The 20015-nt window shown below is 39.3% G+C and overlaps 1 protein-coding gene across 1 annotated transcript in view; it reads right to left on the bottom strand.

Moving 5' to 3' along the window:
* The window catches only part of Mtmr8 (myotubularin related protein 8), an 80814-nt gene that overhangs the window by 35316 nt on the left and 25483 nt on the right, over window positions 1–20015 (bottom strand). The window contains exons 5-8 of the mRNA XM_013034295.1: window positions 16382–16510; window positions 14782–14916; window positions 6998–7130; window positions 5732–5841 (exon numbers count right to left, since the gene is read on the bottom strand). Of these exons, the coding sequence (XP_012889749.1) occupies window positions 5732–5841; window positions 6998–7130; window positions 14782–14916; window positions 16382–16510 (507 nt within the window). The remainder of the gene's footprint in view (window positions 1–5731; window positions 5842–6997; window positions 7131–14781; window positions 14917–16381; window positions 16511–20015) is intronic.

Genomic DNA, 20015 nt, shown 5'->3' on the forward strand with positions numbered 1-20015 from the left:
TCCTGCCCATGCAATTGTAACCCCTCTGTACAGTATGTTCACAAATAAAATAAAATTAAAAAAAAAAAGATGGTGTTAAGTGAAATGAACCCCAAGATAGGGACATAATTTTGTTCTTTCTTGCTATTGCTTCTAATGTATTTATAATGTACTACGTGGGGTTTTTTTTTGTTTCTTTGTATGTTTCTCCCCCACGGTATAACCCCTGTTTTCACTGTATTTGATTCTGGTGCCCTGAATATTGTATTTACACTTCTCTAATTTGGGGAGGGGAAAGAAAAATCAAAATGCTTAAATAGTGATACAGGTTGACCCATTGTAACAGTGAGATATACAAGACACTATGTTGAAAACAAACTTTACAACTTCAGCGGGTTTGAGGGTGGGGGGAGGTGGGAGGGAAGGAATGGTAGGGAAAAACAAAGGAGGAGGCAACAATGCTCCATAGGAAATGTACTCATTACCTTGCTCATGTAACTGTAACCCCTCTGTACAGTATTTTTACAATAAAAAGGTACAAATAAAAAGAAAAAAAAATTCTGTCTTTTGAGATAAGAAAAAATTTAAGCATAGTTCTGCAGGAAGAAGCTATTAAAAATAGGTTGGGGGTTAGAGGCCTGTCTCAATTGGTAGAGGGCTAGCCAATGAGAGAAAGCATCAGTTACTGAGTTCGAGTCCCAATCTTGGGCCAAAAACAGAAAAGTAAAGAAAAAAAATAGAGTAGTGAGGACTAGAAGTGTGGCTCAAATAGTTAATTTCCAGCAAGCATGAGGCCTTGAGTTTAAAACCACTTGGTATGCATGAAGCCCTGGGTTTGATTCCTCAGCACCAGATAAGCAGAAAAAGCCAGAAGTTGTGCTGTGGCTCAAGTGGTAGAGCACTAGCGTTGAGCTGAAGAGCTGAGGGACAGTGCCTAGGCCCAGAGTTCTGGCCCCATGACTGACAAAACAAAACAAACAGAAACAGTGGGCAGATAAGATATCACCTTGATTTTCCATGACACAGGAGACAAGTATGAATATATGCTCACAGAAGGGCGAACCAACAGTAGGTAGCCAGCTTGAAAGCACAGTACAGATTAGGAATACCTACTTGGTGGCACACGACTGAAACCCAACCAGGGGCATGCCAAATAACTGCTAAGTGGTCCCAAGACTTCAGCTATGATTGGAGACCATAATCTTATTACAGAACCAATTAATGTGAATGTAGATTTATTTCTGTACAGAAATGCTCATTAATCAGGATACAGGAGCAATAAATGGCTCTGGGATAGGGGTATGAGTATCAGAGGAAAGAGGGAAGGCAAAAGGGTCAATGAGGATGAAGAGAGTGGGTAGTTTGGTTTGCATGTATGACAACAGAACAATGAAGGGAACAGGGTAAGGAAGAATATTAGAGGAGGTATTTCATAAGACTATATTGTAGGTGTGTATGAAAACATCACAATGAAACCATCTTGCTCAACTAATGTATGCTAATTTGTGTGTGTGTGTGTTTGCTAGTACTGGGACTTGAACTTAGGGCTTGGTTTCTATCACTTGGTTCTTTTGTGCACAGCTAGCACTTTACTACTTGAGCCACAGTGCCACTTAAGGCTTTTTCATGGTTAAATGGACATAAGAGTTTCATAGACTTTTATGTCTAGGCTGGCTTTGAACCTTGATCCTCAAATATCAATCAACCTCTTGAGTAGCTAGGATCACAAGTGTGAGCAACATCACCTGGCTGATGTATGCTAGTGTGTGTGTGTGTGTGTGTGTGTGTATATGTGTGTGTGTGTTTCAACTCAGGGTCTGGGCACTGTCCTTGAGCTTTTGTGCTCAAGGCTAGTGTTCAAACACTTTGAGCCACAGCACCATTTTTTTTGTAGTTAATTGGAGATAAGAGCTTCTCAAGGACTTTCCTATACCAGCTTGGTCTGAACCTTGATACTCAGATCTCAGCTTCTTGAATAGCTAGAATTATAATCATTAGCCACCAATACCTGGTTAATGTTGCTACCACAGACACCTGGCTAATGTATATTAATTTCATAAAAGAAAATAACTCTGTTTAGCAGGGTAGGTAGAGTGGAAGGGTAAAGCTCAAGATGGAAGGTACAAGTTACTACAAGATTAGTTGAAAGTGTAGAGATTTCCTGGGGATTATACAACTCTGCTTTCTGGAGTAAGGATCTAAGGGCTGGAATATAAAACCTCCAAGCTTCAAGCACTTCTCACTCAACAAGCTAGACATGGTCCTTCCAAGCTTGTGGGCTAAAGGGAAGAATCAGCATGGAGAAGAAGGAGGTAGAGCCAACCTCAAAGTAATGGAGGAGGGAGAGCAACCAGGAAGGGTGCACAGACCTGAAGAGAGGAAAAAGTTTTGGCCAGAGCAAGAATACTGAACCTGCACTAGGTCCTGATGCTCTTAGTAGTAGCAACGCAAGAAAAATGGTCATCCCCCATTGTAACAATGAGATGTACAAAACACTAAGTTAAAAATGAACTTTACAACTTCTGAGGGTGGGGAGGGAGAAGTTGGGGAGGTGGGGAGGGAAGGGATGGTAGGGAAAAAACAAAGGAGGAGGTAACAACACTCGATAGGAAATGTACTCATTATCTTACTCATGTAACTGTAACCCCTCTGTAAAGTATTTTTACAATAAAAAATATACAAAAAACACAGCCTAGGCAGGAAAGTAAAAAAAGAAAGAAAAATGGTCATCCTAGAGGGTAGTTAGGTTACAGATAAGAAAGGAGTTAAAGAAATCTAGGAAATGAGTTTTCAACATTTTGAATTCTTCAGTTCAGCAATAGCCTGACAGCAACTGTACTTTTCAGAAATCCAAATGGATGGAAAGTGAAAAGTGAATAAAAAGAGATGCTCATTTTCATTATGAAAAAGAAGCATAAATTAAAAACAAGGTATATAAAATTATCACTAATAACAATGACAAATATTTAAAAGACTGATGATATCCATTGCCAGCAATGTGGAAAAATAGGCATGGTTAGGGGGGCCATCAAAACTATTACTGTTTATAAGGCAATTTGGCATCATCATTAAAATTTGAAATACCTGCACTCTTTGACTTGGAAAGTCCATTTTTAGGAATACCTACAGATATACATGTACTTTTTTTGCTTGTGCTTGAACTCGGTGTCTGAGTGCTCTCATTTGGCTTTTTGCTTTTTAACTGGAGCAAATCTCTTGGATTTGTCTGCTCAAGCTGGCTTTAAACCACAACCCTCAGAGCTCAGCCTCTTGAGTAGCTAGGATTATAGCCAGGATTACAGCCACCAGTGTCTGACCAGTACACGTGCGCGCGCACACACACACACACACACACACACACACACACACACACACACACACATGCACTCATGCACGCACACACATGCACACACACACAGAGCAATTCTTATTAGTTTAAAAAAACTGGGACAAACTGAATTTTCTACCAACAGAGACTATGGTGAATTCACACAATGGAATATTATATAGACACTGAAAAAAATAAGGTACTACTGACTCAAGTGATGTGAAAACTATTAATTATACATATAGTATAAATAAGTCAGTTGCAGAAGAGTTTCCATAGTACACAATTTTTACAAAGTACTTGTACAATGAAGTATAAGAGTTGAAAAACTCTAGAGCTGTACTACCGAATATGAAGTCATTAGCCACCTATAGCTATTTAAACTTCAGTCTTACTAGCCACATTTCAGGTGCCCAAAACTGTCACACATGGATAGTAGCTATTAGTACAGATACAGAACATATGTATCATCACAGAAAGTTCAAACATGGACAGTTCTGATCAAGCATGAAGATGAAGCATAATGTGTGCTTTGTTTAAATTTTATGTTTTATTTTTCTGAAATGTTTTTTAGAATATGCATGTGTTGCTTTTATAATGAGAAAAAATAAAATTTTTTAAAAAGAGTAAAAGAAGCATTGTGTTAGAGAGTAGCAAGAGGTCCTCTCTAGCTATTAGGTTTAGACTATGAATATCCAAAGGTGCAGAGTTTTATGGGCAAGAAAAAAGGGAATCACTGAAAGATGTTTAGCTTAAAGTAATGGCACAACACATTAATGAAGCCAAGTATTAGTGGCTTATGGATGGAATCCTAGCTCCTCAATAGGCTAAGATCTGAAGAACCATCACCATTCAAAGGCAACCCAGGCAGAAAACTTCACAAGACTCCATCTCCAAAATAACCAGCAAAAAGCAGGGCTGGAGGCATAACTCAAGTAGCAGAGCATCATCCTAGCAAGTGTGAGGCTCTGAATTTAAACCCAGTACTTCTGCCTCTTGCAAAAAAAGAAAGAAAAATGACTTTTCAAGCAAGTCACTTAACTGAGGAGCATTCACCTGGGGACACAAGAAGATAGGGGGTTATTAGAGTACTTAGACCTTAGGTAAGGAGCAGCAGAAACTAGGAAGAAAAGATAGATTTAAGGCACATTTTTTGAAGGAGAACTGATAGGGCTTGGAAATTGCCAGTTGGAGAAGAGGGAAATTTTAAGGCTGACTGAGGGTATTTCAGCTTGGGATACTAGATATGTGGTGATGGAATGGGGTTTCAGTTTTGGTACACTCATATGAGTTTGCACTATGAAACTGCCCTCTTCTCCATGCTCATTGTCTTTGGTCTAATAAATTTAGCTTCAGAGAGGAGGTACGATATATGGGTACAGAATATAATAAAAAGAACAGTATGCAAGAGTTATGAAAAAAGGCCTAAAACAACCAACAAAGTCACATAGCAATATCACATTGCAATTAAAAGTATAAGCAACAGGACTAGGAAAAGCATAAAGCATAAGGAAATAAAGTTGAATATTTAAAACAATAAATTACACATACTCCTTTCAAACCTTTTAAGCCAGAAGTTATTGCTATTAAGTAAGAAAATAGCATAGGGGCTAAAAAGTCATTCTTTCCTTTACTTCTGTCAAATAATAAGGGTGAGTGAAAGTTCTCATGTAGGAATACATAAAAACAAAGCTTCAAAATGAGAAAATGTATATTCTAACTTTCCTTTTTAAAAAAAAAATCACATAATAAGCTGGGTTGTTGGTGGCTCGTACCCGTAATCCTAACTAATCAGAAAGCTGAGATTTGAGAATCAGGGTTCAAAGCCAGCCCAACAAGAAAAATCAGCAAGACTCATCTCCAATTAAGCATCAAAATGCTGGAAGTGAAGGTGTGGCTCGAGGTAGATCACTTGCTTTGAGCAAAAAAGTAAAGGACAACACTCTGAATTCAAGTCCTATTGGCAAAAACAATTCAAATAAAGGATACAGAGGATATATATTTTACATCCACTTTTACTTTCATTTGATACCTTAGAATTAACACAAAAAAGTCGGAGTAATTGATCTAGAATAACCATTAAAGACCACCTAAGGGTTTTAAAACTGAGGTCCAGGGTTTATGGTGCCCCTGAAATTGAGGTCCATTTTCTTTATAATCACATATGCATTTTCCAAGGGGGAGAGGAATAATCATATTCACAAAGAGTTCTGTGGGTTCCTCAGAAGTTATAGTAGATTCTAGCCTAGCCACTTTATTTTACAGACAGAAAAACTGACTTGTCTAAGGGCACACAGTAATTAGTTGCAGAAGTGAATGGGGAAAAACCTGTTTCTCTTTAATATTCTTTCCACTGTGATACATTATTACTAAGAGATCCCATAATTAAAGTTAGTGCAAATTCTTAAAAGTCCTGATTATTACCTTTGTAATGAAAATTCCAGCTTCCATAATACTTTTAATGTGTCTCAACCACCCTGAGCTGTCCAGGCCAACAAGAAATTCACTCATTGTTGGGTTTTTCAATTCACAAACTAAAGCAGAAAAGGAAGCAGAGATTGAAATTGACAAGTACCTCAGTTCATTTATCAAGAAGGGTAAGAAAATGATCCTCACTTTGTAAATGAGGAAGTGGAGGTAGAGAAACATTAAATGATTAGGTAGAAACCATACGATGGGTCAAACATAGGACAAAGGCACACTTTGCATTGTGGGCCTATGCTTTGAAAACTAAGTCAACACCTACAGAAAAATGCTCATAACTCCTAGATTAGAAAACATATTTGATCCCACACTCATCCCACCCACACATTCTAATTCTGCAGGCCCCTAACATCTGTCTCTACTCCTATAGCTCTACTTATTATGCCCTATGGCTCTGTTAGGTTTGAAAAGAAATGTCAATTTTCATGTACTTTCTTTCAGTCATCCAGCAGAGGGCAATATTTTGCCTCAAAAAATTTAGTAAAACAAAGTCTCCTCTTACAGAATATTTTAAGGCCAAAAGAAAGTGAGGAGAGACTCAAGGAAAAGGCACACTCAATATCCTAAAAAGGGATTCAGATTGAAGAGACAAAATCTGACAAGGGCTATCTAGGGGAGAGTACCTTGTAGATTATGCCTGTATAAAAATGAAGAAAAGACAGAAAGAGCTTACTAATAAATAAGGTAAGTTTTCACTATCTTTTCCTGAGTTGGCATACTACATCAAAGAATCTTGGGAAGTGGTTTGAGAATAATGTTCTAAATCCAAGAGTCCTATAGGTTCCATACATCTTGTTCCCATTCTGACCCCAGCACAGTGACATTAGACTGACTTCTTATAGCTGATTATACAAGGTGATTTCTTACCTTAAGGATGATGAATTCAATCCCCAATTCATTAACACTTATACTGGTCTACCCACTCTGAATATTTGACTATAATTCTATAAAGAGAAATTGTTTCCCCAAGAATTAGACTCATATGTACTTTACCAAGTTATGGAAATAAAATGTCTTGGTCCCTCTGCCAGACCAACACTGCTATAATTCTGTAGTATGTAAGCTAGGTTCATACTACAGTTAAACACCTGATTATTGATTGAATCTGCTCATCTGCTGGCTTTTTTGTTCCACCCCAAATCAGGCATGATTTCTGCTTAATGCAATATTATGGTCTCTGACTTAGCCAAGATGAAACCCCTGTACCTTCCAAGAGTTTCTGTAGGCTGGTCCGCATCACATGGATGTTCTCAATGCCCAAGAACCTGAAGCGAATGTTGATATAGTTAAGTTCATTTTCATATCCCTTCCCAGCTGCTCGGTTGGCCATGGCATTGAGCTGTAATAGTGGAGATCATAATCAGGGCAAATAGGCCAGATGATGAAAGAACAGGGTCAATCAACCTCAGGGCTTCATTCTAAACAGTTAAAAATTCTATTCATTTAAAAAGAAGTTGAAGCATACAGGGTTCATTCTTGAATGAAAGGATTTCATTGGTTATTACATTAGGTACCTCAAGTAAAAAGACTGATAAAAGGAAAAAGGAGACTGATATTTTTATTACTAATATCCAGCTTCAGAGATGAAGTATATGGCAGTTATGAAGACATCTAATCTCAAGTGGAATAATAATTTAAGCTGCCTATCACAAGTGTTTTCTCAGTGGAGCAACTTTTTTTCTGAGGTTGATACTGGGGCTTGAACTCAGCCTCATCCTCTTGCTCAGCTTTTGGGGGGGAGGGGCAGTCGTGGGGCTTGAACTCAGGGTCTGGGCTCTATCCCTGAGCCTCTCTGTGCTCAAGTGGCTCTACCACTTGAGCCACAGCACTAATTTTGGCCTTTTCTGTTTATATGGTGCTGAGGAATCAAACCCAGAGCTTCAAGCATGCTAGGCAAGCACTCTACCACTAAGCCACATTCCCAGCCCTCTTGCTCAGCTTTTTTGGCTCCTGATTTGCATGCTATTGCTTGAGATACAACCTCCAATCCAGATTTTGTACTGGTTAATGGAAGACAAGAGTTTTGCAGTCTTTTCTGTCTGGGCTGTCTTCAAATTGTTATCTTCAATCTCAGCCTCCAGAGTAGCTAGGATTAGATGTGTGAGCTACCAGTGCCTGGTTTCAGTGAACAAGGATACTAAGAAACATGCAAAAGTTATAAAGTTTCACAACTGGGAACTCTACACAGATGTCTAAAAATTAAAATATCTAAAATGACTTCTATATATAAATAACCTTTTCTTGCTAATAAAAATAAAATAGAGACATCATAAGTTTTTTGTTTGTTTGTTTGGGGGCCAATAACGAATACAGGGCCTGGGCACTGTCCTTTAGTTTTTTGCTCAAGACTGATTGCTCTACCAAATTGAAGATAATTGGAGATAAAGAGTCTCAGGGACTTTGCTTCCTGGACTGGCTTTGAATCTTGATTCTTACACCTTATCCTCCTGAGTAGCTAGGATTATAGGTGTTAGCAACCAATGCCTGGCTCCAAAAGCTGTTTTAACACTATGTTCTGTTTGTGGTGGCCACCAAATCTCTATGTCATATAAAGAATACTGGGCAGGGTAGGAATAAATATGATTTCCAGAAAGGAAACATTAATAAAATCATGGAAAAGATAACCTTCTATGATGATGATCCTATTACTGAGTGATTTTATTTTGTCTGGGCAAGTTTCCTCATCCCTGAGTATTATACATTTCAGAAGGCAGAAAGAAGATGTATGTGAACAGGGTATAGCTTTCATGTTATTGGAAAGAAACATAAAAACACCAAGGTACATGTTATCAAATTACACATATAAAGAGAAAAATGCCAAAACAGTAAAGAAAGAAATGTGACAGCAATATTGATCTTTTATCACACTGACAATGACATTGACCTTTAATTAATAATCAATGTCAAAGGAACCCATGTAAAATCATAAACAACAGCAAGATAGTAATAAGGAAGTTTGCTAAGAGTGTTGCTTCACCAAACAAAAACAGTAGTTACATCAGTCTCTATCCAGGTATGGGTTAGGCTAATGTAGAGAGAGAGAGAACAACACTGTGCCAGTACATACTCTGAAATTTTGTCTTGCAGATTTGGAGCACAGCTGTACGTTAAAATTTAGGTGAAGAGATGCCATATTTACTGAGCTCCTGAAATGTTCTAGACACTGGGCTAGATTGTTTATATAAATTATCTCATTTAATTTTCACTCTAGACCCCTCACAGTAGGTATTAATATTATCCTCATAAGAAAATAAGTTCAGGGGCTGGGAAGATGGCTCAGTGGTAGAATGCTTGCCTTGTATGCCTGAGGCCCTGGGTTCGATTCCTCAGCACCACATAAGCAAAAAGAAAAAAGCCGGAAGTGGCACTGTGGCTCAAGTGGTAGAGTGCTAGCCTTGAGCTGAAGAGCTGAGGGACAGCGCCCAGGCCCAGAGTTCAGGCCCCACGACCGGACCCCCCCCCAAAAAAAGAAGTTCAGACAAGTAAATAAAGTCACTAAGATAAGGATAATCGCAGCAGGGTGCTGGTGGCTCATGCCTGTAATCCTAGCTACTCAGGAAGCTGAGATCTGAGAATTGTGTATCAAAGCCAGCCTGGGCAGGAAAGTCCCTATGAAACTCTTGTCTCCAATTAGCCACCAAAAAACCTGAAGTGGCACTGTGGCTCAAGTGGTAGAGTGCTTGCCTTGAGCTGAAGAGCTCAGGGACAGCACCTAGGCCCAGAGTTCAAGCCCCACAATCAAAAAAAAAATAAGGATAATGGCTTAAGGGACAGTTTGACCTTAGGTTTGTCTGATTCATAAGGACAAATTCTGTCAATACAATATAGTTTATACTAACAGTATAGATCTAGCTATCCAGAAGAATGAGGTTCTTGTTCATTTTTAATTCTGTCATAATTTACTGGGGATGTAGCCAAATGGTAGAGAGCTTGCCTAGTATGTCAAAACCCTTGGTTATATTCCAAGTATCATAATACATACACATATGTATGTGATCCCCAGTATCACCACACATACATATTTCACACACAGACTATATTTGTATGTGCATATAACTTCATTATCTTTATTTGTTGAAACTGGGAGGGGAATACGGGATCTGTTAAAAGTGTGTTCCTAGCATTGGATATGAACAAACCCACTCTAGTTTTTCAAAAGGGAGTACATCTTTAGTTTTTCATAAGTGTAGGAAGGTTTCTCTTGATATTTTAAGGTAATTTAATCTTAATAATACAGACTTGTTAGGTATGATGACTTATGCCTATAATCTCAGTTGAGAGACAGAGAATGAAGAATCACAGTCTGGTCTGGGCAAAAATTCATAAGACCACCTTATCTGAAAAATAAAGTAAAAAGGGCTGAAGGCATGAGTCAAGTGGTCGAGTGTTTTGAATTCAATCCCAATTATTGAAAAAAGAAAATACAATCTTAATTAAACTCTATCCAAACTCAGAATGTCAGACATAGTTATGGCTGAAGCAAGTTAGCAAACTTCGGAGAAACAGAAGAATAGTGCCTGAGCAAAAATGGAAATAATTTTCTTTGTTGGGCCCACTAAGTCCTGGGCAGTTTTGGTGAGAGACCACAAAAAGGAGCAGAGGCTGGGCACTAGTGGCTCAATCCTGTAATCCTAGCTACTCAGGAGGCTGAGATCTGAAGATCATGATTCAGAGCTGGCTGGGGAAGAAAAGTCCCCAAGAGACTTATCTCTAATTAACAACTCAAAAACCAGAAGTGGGACTGTGGCTTGAAGTGATAGAGCACTAGCCTTGAGTAAAAGAACTCAGGGACAGTGCTCAAACCTGTGTTCAAGCCCTATGAATAACCAAAAAAAAAAAAGGAGCAGGGTGCTGGTGGCTCACGCCTGTAATCCTAGCTATTCAGAAGGCTAAGATCTGAGGATCCTGGTTCAAAGCCAGCCCAGGCAGAAAGGCTGTGAGACTCTTATCTCGAATAAACCACTCAGAAAAGCAGAAGTGGCCCTGTGGCTCACGTGGTAGAGCACTAGTCTTGAACTGAAGAGCTGAGGGACAGTGCCCAGGCCGAGTTCAAGCCCCATGACGGATAAGAAAAAGAAAAAAAAGGAGCAAGACAGCTATCTAAGGCTACAAGCCAGTTTCACACATACCTAATTGCTCAATTCTGAAGCACAACCACAGGCATAGGCTTAGTTATATATCAATGATTGAGCAATCACAGTTAACACATCAAGTTATTTCTGATGCCTTTTGTAAAAATGATATTTTTTTTCTTTGGTTTTATAAAAATGACATTTAATAAAAAAAATCTGTCCTTTCTAACTTTACAAGTCACAGTGAATTCTTCTATATCTTTTATAGCACTAGACAAAGTATTAAAGGTCACTGGGTGCCAGTGGCTCACACCTGTAAAACTAGCTATTCAGGAGGCTGAGATCTGAGGATCACAGTTCAAAGCCAGCCTGGGCAGGAAAGTCTGTGAGACTCTTATCTCCAATAAACGACCAGAAAACTGAAAGTGGCACTGTGGTTCAAGTGGTAAAACGCTTGTCTTAAGCTGAAGAGCTGAGGGACAGTGCCCAGGCCTAGAGTTCAAGACCCATGACAGACAAAACAAAAGCAAACAAACCAAAAAAAGTAAAGGTCAAGCCATTAATGCAAAGTTTAAGCTCATATGTAGATTGATCTAAGGGCTTCATCTTCAATGACATTAGGATTTGAAAGGGACAAAGTCTGAGAACACACATTGTAAAAATCACAGATAAACCAATTCCAAATAGCATCAGGTTCTTAGGAATGTCAAAGGATTTAAGTTCATGTCCACTTGTCCACTGCTGAATTCCAGGGAAAATTTATGTCCCTGGTCTTTTCTTATTCTCTGGGATCAAGATACAAGTTGTATTTCCCTGAATTAGGAAAAATTTTCACAGCTAATAGTGCTGGCTATTAACGCATTACTATTACCAGTTTTGTTTTGGGGCTTTTTTTTTTTGGTTAATCATGTAGCAGTCAGATTATTGAATTTTGTTTCTCAAGACAAGAGTTAACCAACTATGGTTTAAAACCTTATATACAGCCAGTATCTCATACCTATATTCCTAGCTGTTTAGGAGGCTGAGATCTGAGATCATGGTTCAAAGCCAGTCCAGGCAGGGAAGTCTGTAAGACCCTTATCTCCAATTAAACACCAAAAAGCCAAAAATGGAGCTGTGGCTCAAGTGGTAGAGTATAGCCATGAGCATAAAAGCTCACCAATAGTGTCCAGGTTCTAAGTTGAAGCCTCAGGACACACACACACACACATACACACACACACACACACACACAGTATTATTCATAGAAGGTAGGACACACACACACACACACACACACACACACACACAGTATTATTCATAGAAGGTTACATAGTGGTGTTAAATTTCCAGGGTCTAAATTGAGGTTCTTGTTTTATAGTAAATTTAGAGACTACAACAGGGAACTACTGAAAATCTTGCTTAAGAAATAGATTTAGTGAAAAATATATCAATGAGCCTATAACTTGGGATCACATTTGCCACGCCTACTCTAGTGGAGTCTGCTTAGCATGGGAAACCAGCTTTCAGACCTGAGAATGGGGCTTCAGAGACCTATCTCTGAGTATTGGGACTTCACCGAAGTCTACCTCGGAGAATAGGGCTTCTAAGAGGCCTACTCCTGGAAAGGCTGGCATGCCCCTGGGAAAGATGTGTTTCTGTTCTTGCTTTTCTTTTCCTCACTGTATAAGAGTGCCTATTAATCTTTTACTGTTTCTGCTGTTCATTGTACTTACTCATTGTCAACGTTCCCTTATTCAAAGATCTTTCTTAAGAGTGTTGACGACTCCAATATCTGATGAGTGTCTTAAAAATATGACTAACTCACCAGAGTTAAGTGCTACCCTGAAACCCCTCTTATGGAGGCTAGTAGACAAGTCATAAGTAAATATAAAAGTATTGGGGGTTTCACGAAGTCACTTCAGCAGAAGGAATTGTTTGTAAGAGAGGTGCAAGAAGCTGTAGGCGCGGCTAGAACAGAAAGAATGTATGGCAATTGCTGAGATAACTATTTAGGAGAAAGAACTTCCTGCTACTCTCTTTCATTTACTAAGAGACTTGCTAGATCTAGGTCTCCTTGGTGTTTACTATTAAAAAAGGAACAGGAAAGATCTTATGGGACAGTTAAGGCCTCTATAAAAAAAGGTAATGGTTAATTGGTGACAAACATCGAAACCCATTGTATTTCTTAGAGATAAGCCGGAAACAAGTGCCTATCAGGCGACCAGCTGGTGACCACCCAAGAATGAAGCCTGCAGCAAGATTGTGTAACCTTTTGCCCTTTCTTATGGAGACTTTTTGCTATAAAAGTTTGTTATCCTCTGCATTAAATCGCACTCAGCATCCACTCCTCTTGTGTGTGAGTTGTCTGTTTGCCATCTCCCCACCTATTCCAGTTCCTCCACTAGTTATCCTCCTTCGTCCTGACAGAGCCGGTCCGCGGCACACATTCATGTGGCAAAGACAGGCTGCTCAATATACCATCTCCCAGCCTAATTTGACAGCAAGGGACTTACAAAAGGTGTACCAAGGGGCTAGGAAGGTGGCTCAGTGGAGAGTGCTTGACTTGCATGCATGAGGCCCTGGGTTCAATTCCTTAGCACCATATAAGCAGAAAAAGCCAGAAGTGGGGCTGAGGCTCAAGCAGTAGAGTGCTAGCCTTGAGCTGAAGAGCTGAGGGACAGTGCCCAGGCCCAGAGTTCAGGCTCCACAACCAAAAAAAAAAGGTGTACCAAATCTACCCAGAATACTACAAGTCAGCATATGGTAAAGATACTTGTACATCCATGTCCATTGCTGCACTATTCACTATAGCCAAGTTATAGAAACATCCCAGATGCCTTACAATAGATGAGAATCAATAAAATGTGGTACTTATATACAATGGAATATTACTCATCCATTAGAAATAATAAGGCTATGCCATTTGAGGGAAATGGATGGTCCTAAACAAATCATTTTAAGTGAGGTAAGCTAAGTTCAGAGACAAATGGTGTATGTTTCCTCTCATATGTGGAAGCTAGCTCTAAAATATAACTGGACATGATTACCTGTACAAGTATCTTTACCATATGCTGACTTGTAGGCATTCACACACAAACAGACTAAAGAATATCCTTACTGGAGGAACACAAAGGTGTAACTCCTCTGAACATTTTTTTTGGTTGGTTGTGGGACTTGAACTCAGTGCCTAAGCACTGTGCCTAAGCTCTTTGGCTCAACACTAGCACCCTACCACTTTGAGCCATAGCTCCACTTCTGGTTTTTTTGAGTGGTTAACTGGAGATAAGAATCTCATGGGGACTTTTCTACCTGGGCTGGCTTTGAAATGTGATCCTCACATCTCAGCCTCCTAAGTAGCTAGGATTATATAGCATGAGCCACTGATGCCTGGCTCTCCTATGAACATTTAAAATATTATTTATCAAAATGAATTCCAAGAAATGGAAACATGAAGTTTTTTTGTTATTATTGTTATTGGCGGTGCTTGTTTTTGCTTTTTTCCCCTCTTATAGGAGGGTAATGGGGGAGCACAGGGAGGAAGGGTGAACAAAAGCAATCATACAATTCAATACATTATGTGAAAAATAAACTATGTAACATGTGGGTAGGAATGGAAGGGGAAAGCTAGAGGAAAGAAACGAAAGGGGTGACATTCTCTAAAAAAGAAATGTTATTTATTAGCTGACTTAGTAACCCCTCCATAAAGAGAGAGGGTAACTCCTCTGTACAATACCTTAATCACAATAAAATTATATTTAAAAACACAAATACAAAATTTAAAAAGGTATACCAAGTGGCTTGCTCAAGTGATTTCACATGTCTGAGATAATGAACCCACATACTCAAACTTAACTTTCCCAATAACACTACAAGTCTCAGCAAGCACAGAGGAGGAATGCAAGAGGTAGTGATATTAAAGAAGTTACTGATAGCTACCTTTGGTCTAGTGTCTACAACATACATAAACTGGCTTCCAGGATTTGCTCGGCTAATGGCATCTAGCATGAGTTCATCATCAATGCAGCGAGCATAAAATCCACAGAGAGGTTGGCTACAGCGGCAAATGGTAGCCTACAAGGAAAAAAAAATGTGTCAATTGATCCATAAAGTCCACAGGTGGTCAAAATCTTCCTTGGTGAGCAGAGGGAAAAGGATGTGCCAATTCACAACAGTTTGCAAAGCAGAGAGATGTGGCTCTAAAGCAGGCCATTCCACTGACATTGGGATCAGCCTCTTGTCTCTTGCTCCCCTTGGATATAGGGCCAGTTCTTAAACCAGCCCTGGCAAGGCAGACCACAAAGAAATCACATCTTTTATCAGAATTTTTTTTATTGTGAAAATACTGTACAGAGGGGTTACAATTACATGGACAAGATAATGAGTACATTTCTTATAAAGCATTGTAGCCTCCTCCTTTGTTTCCCCTTCTTGCGTGTTTAATAATCTATTCTTGATACATAATGGTCTCATTGTTTTTCCGAAACTATCCCATTTTTTACAGTCTCCATAATAGATTCATATAAAACAGTCTTTCAGTGGCAGAATTCAAGACACAGTAATGATCTAGAGATTTCGAGTACAGTGTTTACTACTTTCAGGAGTCACTGCCAACTCAGAGAGCTGGTATGTTTCAGGCCATTTCAACATGAAGACTGCATAGTTAATGAGCTTCATTATACTTTGATGTATTTTAAAGGAGTTTGTGCACTTAGTTTGATACAGACACCAACTTACGTTATATATTCTCTTTTCTAGTTGGTAGTGGGGTTTGAACTCAGGGTCTGAGCACTGTTCCTGAGCTTTTCTGCTCAAGGCTAGCACTCTACCACTTTGAGCCACAGCTCCACTTTGGGTTTTCTGGTGGTTTTATTGGAGATAAAGAGTCTCACGGACTTTCCTGCCTGGGCTGGCTTTGAACCTCGATCCTTAGATCTCAGCCTCCTGAGTAGCTAGGATTACAGGTTATAAGCCACCAGCACCCGGCTGCATTATATATTCTTTAGCATTGGAATATTTAATTTGAGGACTTGAAAACTATCTAGCCACAAAGCTCAGTATGATCATAAGAAGTGAAAATTATTACCACTTCTTAGTTAAAGGAAGCCAAATAGGTCTTTCCTTCTTATTACCTTATTATATGTATATGCATGTGGGTGTGTGCATGTGTGCACACGCGTACATGCACACACACAATCAATAAGAAAGAACCAGGGATATCTGTATTCTAGTGTGAGGTCAGAGTCCCCAAGTATACTCTCATGCAACTCCTTTTCATTCTGCAACTTCCCACCATATTGGAACTTAGATAAAAAAGAACAAACTAACATATTACCTAACATGTATAATATTTTACAGTTTATAAAAGTACGCATATATTTCCCTCTCATGTAAACCCCTCAAAAGCTCTTTTTGAGGTACTTAAGCCCAGGGAAGTTACATGATTTGATTAGGTCACACAGCTATGTTGTCAGGGTAAGACTTAAGACCAGGTCTTCTAAAGTCAAGGTGAATTATTAGAGAAGTCTACTTAACTCACATTGTTTTCTTTGCAGAAGTAGGAGAGCACAGGAACACGTTCTCTGCTTCGAAACCTTGAACTTGCAATCACTGTGTCCACAGAAATAGATGTAGGAATCACTAAATCAGGAGGGTAGGTACTACATATCTAAAAGAAAAGAAAAACTTATTTTACAGTTTATTACTTGCTACCAACAGACTAGGATTAGTAATTGCTGAAACATCAACTAGTTGGCTGGTATTTATCATCCAGTATCATCCATTCCTCAGAAATAGGAACAAAAATATTGTTGGTATTGGGCACTGGTGGCTCATGCCTGTAATCCCGGTACTCATGAGGCTGAGATCTGAGGATCATGGTTCAAAACTAGCCTGGGCAGGAAAGTCCATGAGACTCTTATCTCAAATTAACCAGTAAAAAGCCAGAAATGGAGCTATGGCTCAATAGTAGAGCATGAGCCTAAAAAAAAAAAGTTCAGGGGCTGGGAAGGTGGCTCAGTGGTAGAGTGCTTGCCTTGCATGCTCGAGGCCCTGGCCTTGATTCCTCAGCACCACATAAGCAAAAAGAAAAAAGCCGGAAGTGGCGCTGTGGCTCAAGTGGTAGAGTGCTAGCCTTGAGCTGAAGAGCTGAGGGACAGCACCCAGGCCCAGAGTTCAAGCCCCACTACCGGACCCCCCCCCAAAAAAAAGTTCAGGGACAGTTGCCCAGGCCCTAAGTTCAAGCCCAGAACCAGTGCAAAAAGAAAATATCATTAGTACAAAGGTTCCCCAAAATAAAAAAATAAGGAAATGAAATAATAATGAAATAGTAGAATAAAATAAAACAAAATCATTTCAAAGTATATTATTTCCCCAAAAGGAAGGCATTGATACATACAAGAAAAACTGTACCTTTAGAATAACATATACATGTATATATGCAGAAAGACATACAAGCCAATGCTGAAATGTTTGCATTTGCCTACTAGAACAAATAGCAGGTAAAGTAAACGAATAAGTTAAATGAATAGGCTAAAATGTAAAGCATAAAGGTGGAAAAGGAAAAGGAAATATGGTTTACTCTTTCATGAATTACACAATGGTTTCCTAGTACACATACCTGAGAGGCCTTGAGCGTGAAGGTGAAATTGTTGACATTTTAGGTGTGATAGTCTATAAAAAAGACTGATACATTTTCTCAAATTTATCACAGACTTGACATAAGTTAACTGTAATCATTCCCGTAAGAATAACCCCAAACATTTGACAACATATCAGAAAGAATTTCAGCCAGGTGTTGGGGGCTCACATCTGTAACCCTAGCTACTCAGAGGCCAGGCTAAGCAGGAAAATTCTCTAGACTCTATCTTCAAAATAACAAACAAAAATCAGGCCTGAAGGCATGGTTCAAGTGATAGAACACCAGACCAGCAAACACACAAGGCCCTAAGTTCAAACCGTGGCACCACCAAAAAGTATTTCAAGATACTTCAGATGAAGAATATTCTATATAATTCATTATGAAAGTCAAGGACACCAGAATGAAAAAATCATTTGAAAAAGAAGTTCTACAATCATCAACAATCTTTTTACCTGAACTTTAGACGCTGGAGAAACAAATAACACAGAGATGCAGCTGCCCTTTGTGCTCAGAAATGCATACATATCCAAAGGGTTAACACAGATAATTCAGACCTCATTCAAGAAGACTTAGACACATATCTGAGCACAGAACTCACTCCATCTCTATACATTACTGTCAAGTATAACCATAACAAGCCCTCTCATAAATGGTCTTTCTAAATGGCAGCTCATCAATCCTCATACATAGTGACCATTCAAAACCTGTGTTGCCAGAAAGGCACTGCAATTAATGACTTACTATGTATGATAAGTTGCAAATAATTTTTTAATCTAACAATTCAGGGATATAATTTAAATAACAGTAACTAGAAAGTTATCAAGATAGGCCTGACTGCTATCTTTAGAAAAGCCTACTTCTTTTTTTTGTGCTGGTACTGGGACTTGAACTCAGGGTCTGTACTGTGCTCAAGGTAGTACTATATCACTTGAGCCACAGCTCTAATTCTGGCTTTTTGATGGTTAACTGGAGATAAGTCACACTGACTTTTCTGCCTACGCTCTCTTCTAATCTCAATCCTCAGACCTCAGCCTCCTAAGCTGTTAGGATTTTAGGCATGGGACACCAGCACCCAATGAAAAGCCTACTTTTTGTCAGTCATGGGGCTTGAACTCTGGGCCTGGGCGCTGTCCCTCAGCTCTTCAGCTCAAGGCGAGCGCTCTACCACTTGAGCTACAGTGCCACTTCCAGTTTTCTAGTGGTTTATTGGAGATAGGAGTCTCATGGTCTTTCCTGCCCGGGCTGGCTTTGAACTGTGATTCTCAGATCTCAGCCTCCTGAGTAACTAGGATTACAGGCGTGAGCCACCGGCGCCCGGCAGAAAAGCCTACTTTTAAAGCTGGTCTTTCTTTGGTAGATGCCTGGGAACACAGATTTCAGGAGGTAGACCCCACTGCACCATAACTGTTTGATCAAAGAATGTGGTTTATGTTGGACATTTGTTTTCCCTCTGGGCATGTGGAATTCTGCTATTATATAAGGTAGAGTGCCCACATGAACAGCAGTAAACAAAAACCCTAGGTACTGAGTCTCTATGAGCTTCCCTGGCAGACAGTTCACATATGTTGACCTAATTTGATACTCGGAACAATTGTTTTTTTTCTTTGTATCCTTTCACTGCAATAAATCATAGTCACTGGTCTGACTATATGTAGAATCCTATGAGAATGCTTAATGAATCACAGGTCCTAAGAGATGATCTTGGAAACCCTAATCATAATCCTGCATTTCCATATTCAGCCCATGGTTCTTGCTTCAGATCTAGACCCAAACGCTCTTTTGAATTCAGGATCAGATTCCCATTTCTTATTTTGGCCATAAAACCCTTCATGATTTGGCTTCATTTTCTTAACTCCTATCTCCCTCTGCATAAATGAGGATAAAATTCCTTCCCAAGAGAAACAAGCCAGGCTTAGAGAGACAAACAGCAAAAACAGACAAACAGCTAGATCTAAAATTCAAACATGCATGATAACATATACAAGGCTCAATGCACTGACACACAAACTGACTAAAGGATGGTATCCTTAGGGGAGAAACACAAGTGTTTTTCAAAATGAATCAGGAAGTGGAAATATTTGGGGTGGGGAGAAGGAATGGAGTGAGGAAGGTGAGCAAATATAGTCACAAGAGCCAATGTATATTATGTAAAAATTGAACCACATAACTTGAGGGTACTGAAAGGAGGAGGAAAATGGAGAATGAAGGAAATGGTGACACTGACTAAAAAGCATTATACTCAAAACCTGACTTATGGAATGTAAAATTGTATAATAATAATAATAACAACAACAACAAAAGAAGTTTTATGTTGCACTAGGATGTTAAAAATATCTTCATGGCTGGGAATGTGGCTTAGTAGTAGAGTGCTTGCCTAGCATGTATGAAGCCCTGGGTTTGATTCCTCAGTACCACATAAACAGAAAAGGCCAGAAGTAGAGGTGTGGCTCAAGTGGTAGAGTGGTAGTCTTGAGTTAAAGAAGCTCAGGGACAGTGCCTAGGCCCTGATTTTAAGCCCCAGGTCTGACAAATA

This window comes from Dipodomys ordii, unplaced genomic scaffold, assembly GCF_000151885.1.
Source record: "Dipodomys ordii isolate 6190 unplaced genomic scaffold, Dord_2.0 Scaffold187, whole genome shotgun sequence".
Taxonomy (NCBI): domain Eukaryota; kingdom Metazoa; phylum Chordata; class Mammalia; order Rodentia; family Heteromyidae; genus Dipodomys; species Dipodomys ordii.